Source organism: Pundamilia nyererei, unplaced genomic scaffold (genome assembly GCF_000239375.1).
Source record: "Pundamilia nyererei isolate P.nyererei 1_Seehausen unplaced genomic scaffold, PunNye1.0 scaffold00342, whole genome shotgun sequence".
NCBI classification, from domain to species: Eukaryota; Metazoa; Chordata; class Actinopteri; order Cichliformes; family Cichlidae; genus Pundamilia; species Pundamilia nyererei.
In genome coordinates, this window is record NW_005187743.1 from 388,644 (window position 1) to 394,796 (window position 6,153).

A 6,153-nucleotide genomic window follows, 5' to 3' on the forward strand; every position below is an offset into this window, starting at 1 on the left:
ATCTGGCTTCATGGACAGATAGAGCTGGGTGTCATCTGCATAGCAGTGTAAATGTATGCTATGTCTTCTAATGATGCTGCGTAAGGGAAGCATGTATAATGTAAACAGAATTGGTCCTAGCACTGAACCCTGTGGAACTCCATAATTAACCTCAGTGTGTTTTTATTTGTTGTTACCTGGCCCTTACTAAGAGATTCAGATTTTTCAGAATTTATCTGATGTAGTGCTTGGCTGAATAATTATTACAAAATAATTATTGTGTCATTTTAACATCCATGTAGATGCTGAAAATGAGAGCATCAACATGTCACTTCATCTATTATTAAACTCAGTTGGCTTCCCTCAAAATGTGAAAGAACCCACCAAAATGCACAGAAAGTGGAGGTTACCTCATTTGAGTCAGCCAGCCGAGTCAAAAGCACAGAAAAGACGACGAGGGAAACAATATCAGCATCCTCCAATTGTAAAACCATTCCTTGTCGTCTTAAAGTTGCCCCTCGAGAGGATCTTTTGTTCATTTTTCACTTAATACGTGATTATTTCAGTATTTACTGATATCTCACTAATGTTTAATAGTGAGCAGTTTTTCATTGATTTGCAGTGAAACTTCAGGTACACAGAAACCATGGGACCAAAATATTCTCTAGAACATAACAGAGCCTCCGGTTTTGCTGTTTTGTTTGATTTTGTTTGTTGTTGTTTTTTAATAGTGTGATTGGATTCACAGATGCATGTTATCATAGACTTCCATCTATCAGCAGTGAGCTCAGTCTATTTATCCTTAAGTGGCAACCTTCATAATACAAAAAGGATATATCTTTGAGGAATGAGCTACTTGACCTTGCTGTGGATGTTTAGAATTTAGAGTCACAATGCAGCCTGAGATTTATGAACTGTCAACACCAACATAGCTTTCACCTAAGATGTAGTGGTGTGATTTTCCTATTTCTGTAGCACATTTGCTGTCTAAGAATGGTTTCCAAACAATGTAATATATGTAAACTTTGGAAACAAGCATTAATATTTTGATTTAAAAAATAAATCAATAATGATATTTTTATAAGCTAACATGTTGCAGCATCTTAACCAAGTGTCCTCACATCCGCAGCGTCTTTATTTTGTCTACACTGACACAGGAGGAAGCAGACAGAGGAAATAACTGAATGTTTTGATTTAGTTTCCAGAAAGCAAAAAGTGAATTTAATTATGGAGGTGTTCTTGATGGGTGGAAAGATAAAGAGGGTTTTAAATTTCTAGCTAAGTGCCTCAAGACAGACTCTGTAGTGTGTAAAGACCCTGTTTGCTTAATTTGATTGCCTCTACGTTCCTCCCGTACCCATAACTTATAGCCTATTCCTCTTTCCTTTTATGTTTCCTATTGACAGAAAGCTGATCTTGCAGTGGCTCCGCTCACCATCACATATGTGCGTGAGAAGGTTATCGACTTCTCCAAGCCCTTCATGACGCTGGGTATAAGTATACTGTACCGCAAGCCCAACGGGACCAACCCTGGGGTCTTCTCCTTCCTCAACCCCCTCTCGCCTGATATCTGGATGTATATTCTGCTGGCTTACTTGGGTGTCAGTTGTGTGCTGTTTGTCATAGCCAGGTAACATGTTACTAAAGTGATTCAAATGATTGTAGCTTCACACACAGTCACACACACAGTTAGCTACAACTGCTCAGTCTTGTCCCACTAACGAGATCATGTCTGTAATTACAGAATGGAGAGCATGCAGTCACTTAGAAGGAGTGCTCACACTAATCAGTGGTCAAAGTTTGGACTTGACATCATTGCTGTGTAACGTGTTTAATACAGTTTAACCAGCAAGGATCATATCGATGCTGGTACACGGGTACCACTGTGTTTCCCCTCACACTGTCATTTAATGTGGCTGCTAGTCTATAAGTGGCCTGGATCTGCTCACACTGATGCTAGTACATAAGTTTCAAACACACACAGAACCACTTCAGAAAGGAAAGCTGTACGTTGATCAGCCTGTGTGCATGTGTCTGAGAGGGTGGCAAAGAGATTGTGCATTCATATATGTGCATATGTGTGATGTGTCGAGCTAGATGTGAAGGCTGCTGCCCTCTCCCACCTTTCCCTCACTCTCCCCAGTGTCTCGCAGATCATGTAGTATTTGCTTTTCTCTTAATTCCTTCACCTTGCTTCAAATGTGACAATTTCTTAGCTAGTTTTGTCTCATATTTTCCAGTTACAACCCATAACAGTTTCAGTCGAATCTGATGACAAGCTCATCTGTAGTTTCTCTGCTGCCTCTGCTCCATCGCTGAATATGTAAAAAGCAAGAACTAGTTTAATCTTTTCTAACCAGACAGAGATCCTAGGTGTTGTTCCTGAGATCCAGAGGAGCTGCTGGAGCCACTCACTCAGCTTGGGGGTCAATGAACCAACTGCTCCAATCACTTTTGCCTTCACCCTCCACATCTGCTGATGCTCTTTTCTCAGACCTCGGTACTTCTGGAGTTTCTTGTACTCCTTTTTCCTGATGGTGCTCTCACTCGGTGCAGCTGCATGTATCACCACAGATGTGCTGGATTGTATCAGGGGCATCTCTGCACAGCCTCTTGCCTGGTGCAACACTTGGTAGACCCAAGCCTTTCTTGATCTTGTGCTTGTTCTGTGCTCATGGATGATCTTTGTTTCGGCCTTCTTCTTTCCACTTAGGGTACAGTGCCGAGGTACTGAATTTGGGGTGAAACCCTCTGTGCATGGTAAGGAGCTTCCTTGTCTTAGTGTCAGTGGCTTCTATCTCCTCTTTTGTCCATCTTATTATCCCAGGAGAATATCAGATAGCTGGCAGCCTGTATGGGGTTGATAGCCCAGATGTTGTTCTTCCCATTAAGCTGATTCCTCAGGCTTTCCTAGCAGCCTCTTCATGGAACTCATTTGCCTGTTGGATTCCTAGTTACTTGAAGCTGTCCTTGATATCTGCAATGTTACCTTCTGGTAGTGCAGTTCCCTCGGTTCTGACTACTTTCCTTCTCTTAGTTACCATCCGACGACATTTCTCCAAATGATATTCAGATTGTTCCATTCCGTAGTCGGTATCCGTAGCCACTCTTCTAAATTATCTCACTTCGGGGGTTCAGGCCTATGCCGAACAGCTGTGGGGACAGAGCATCTCCAAAATACGACCTTGATGGTGACTTGTGCAGCTGGCTTGAAGTTAGCCTCCAGTGTTGTTATTGAACTTGGTGAACTATCAAACAGTTTTAGAACTTTTTGGATTGTTACAAATCCTGAAATCACATTTATGATACAGAATAATTTGTTAATTTGTGGATTTCTTTCGTAAAATAATCTTTTATAACTGAACACTTGAAAATTAAAATAAAATACAGTTCTGTACTGTGAAAGCCTGATGTGGACCCAGTGCAGGCTGCAGTCCTTTGGTCTCTTCTCCTTAGTGCTCTACTCGATGAATGTCTTAAAAACTGATTTTTTCGACTTGTGTTTTAAAGGAAGCTTATCTTTAACAATGCTGTGCAGCTCTACCTGATTTAGTAGCTGTAATGTAAACACAAAAGTAAGTAAGTAATAATGTCTGAGATACAAGCGACATATGATACTTATGCAGCAGGTAATTGAGATAATTTAGGACTACTTAACACAATAATACACACAGTGGGATCACAGACATATCGTTTTCAAATCCTTGTAATGTATTACTTAAATTCTTCTATTTTTGCATGACATAAACTGACAGTAGCTCAAATTTAAAGAAAGATTGGTCATGATATATTAAATTTGTGTTCCAACCCGATATCACGGCAAAGCGTGTATTAGACATGCTGGTGCACCATGCGGTCGTCAGCCTCTCGTATGCATGAAAAGGACACGCATGCTTAGGTTGCAGTAAGCTGTAGTACCAGCAGAGGGAGATATTTTATTTCAAGCCAACATGAAATAGTCATGGGAAATGTTTAAAGAGACTACTAACACATTTCTATCTAAATACACATCAGTGTCTTTACATGTAAATGTAGTGTGTATTTGTCTAAACAGATTCTTTCAAAGACTGAAGTTGGCCAGTGCTCTTTGAAGGTTCACCAGTTTGATCTGGTTGATTGTCCTCATGGTTGCTATTTGGAGCCCGGTGAAGTAAAAAGAGAAAGGGAAGTTTGTGTTAACTGTAAAACTTTTGGGAGACACACCAGCCTTCTTGCACCTTGTTCCAGGACCCAACAGTTTTACCGTTAATAAACGTGTTTTCCAATGTTACTGGCGTTATGATCACACAAGAGAATATAAAGCAGCAACTGTCATCTAAGTTGGCTCAGAATATGCACCTCTCTGTATTTATTATTACAGTAAGCATGTGCTTGGTAAGTGTATAAATGTCCCCCTCACTTTATTCCGTCTTTTCTCCTGTGTACACAACTGCATGCTGGGCTACAGCTGCATGGTTTGGCTGTAGACTGTAGGACGTTCGAGTCTTACAAAACTTTGTGAAATGGGAAATTGACAAGAAATAATATGTAGAGTGAACAGAAAATTTTGGGAATGTGTCCCAATTATGTGATTTAAAAAAATATGTGTTTATTGAACACTATTAATTATTATGTTAGTTCTTTTATTGTAATCGATCAGCCACAACAGCATAATTGGTGAAAGGTAAATTAAAGTTCACCATCCATTTATTCAAAAATGAATAAGTAAACAAATTCATTTCTCTTGACAAAACTAACCTTACCCAGCTAATATAACACACAATGGCTACAGACACCCCGTGGGGGAAGCATGGCCAGGTTAAGCTGGATAAGCTGCCAAGCAAAACTCTCCCTCCCTGTGCATCTCTGCTGCATCCTTCCTTATGCACTACCCCAGTAAAGAAAAGAGCAGAGAAGTCATAAACAGCAACAGATATGATATATCATTAGTCAGATACAGCACAATAAGAGAAGCTGGGTTGGACCTACACTGTGTCAGCTGAGCAACCAGAGAGGGCTGGCACTGAGATCAGCTGATCTGCCAGCGTCCTAGTTGGGTTCAACTGTGGGGTGTGCCTGAGTTCATGGCATCCCCAATACATGTAGTTTTAATGTTGTGGTTGATTGGTGAATATTTTGAATGTCTTCTCACCCACTTTCTGCTTTCTGTAGTATATAGTCATTTACATGAGTTTTGCTTCCTTTATTTGTTTTAGATTATTTCTTAATGTGATTTGTGTCTTTACATCAATTCAAATGAGGTAAGGATACTTTTTGGCTGCACCCCTTTCAGCGGTTAGTTTTTCACATTTGATTTGCCAGAGTTTTGTGCTGGAAGCTGTTATTGACTCAGTTCCTACAGGGTTAACCATACAAATGAGGTAAATGTCATTTACTTTAGATTCTTACCACACGATTTGAGAAGACGTGTCTTTCCAAAAAGATCCAGTTGATCTAAGTAGCTCACAGACTCATTCAAATAGGGAATAGTGAAAAGGGAAAAACCTATTGGAATTATATCCATAATATTGCCCTTACTGATGTTTTTAATTGGTACTATAAAAGTTATATTTGGTACTATAAAAAAAACTGAAACAAACAGAAATGTACATGTCACCTTTGTGTATTCAACTCTCTGCGTTAGCTGTGGATTTTGATTGGAAATGTAAATCGACTGGTGCTTGTGGACATTTATCTGTTAAATGATGAGATGACACACATTTCAGTCAACACTGTAAAACACAGGGTCTTAACAGGCAAAATATTACAAGAAAGACCCACAGCTGAGTTTCATTGCGAATATATATTTGTGTGTGTATGTGTGCACACTTATACATCAAACCAAAGATCCGACTGTTACTTATACTTGTGGGGACCAACAGTTCCTTCCAGGCCCCACAAGTTTGGAGGCATCTCTGAGGCTCAAAATCTGGGTTTAGTGTCAGGTTATAATTAGTTTAGACTAAGGGTTCATGTTGATGGTTAGGGTAAGCAGCTAGGCAAAGCATCATGTCAACTGGATGTCCTCACTCAGATATAAAAAGCAAGTTGTGTGTGTGTGTGTGTGTGTGTGTGTGTGTGTGTGTGTGTGTGTGTGTGGGAGAGAGAGAGGAAGAGAGAGCCTACACATTACCAGTGTTGGGCAAGTTACTTTGAAAAAGTAATTAATTATAGTTACTAATTACTTCTTCAAAA

The 6,153-nt window shown here is 39.9% G+C and overlaps 1 protein-coding gene across 1 annotated transcript in view; it reads left to right on the forward strand.

Moving 5' to 3' along the window:
- Positions 1 to 6,153, forward strand: part of LOC102207761 (glutamate receptor ionotropic, kainate 2-like) — a 327,213-nt gene that overhangs the window by 270,502 nt on the left and 50,558 nt on the right. The window contains exon 11 of the mRNA XM_013915653.1: positions 1,386 to 1,609. Coding sequence (XP_013771107.1) covers positions 1,386 to 1,609 — 224 coding nt within the window. The remainder of the gene's footprint in view (positions 1 to 1,385; positions 1,610 to 6,153) is intronic.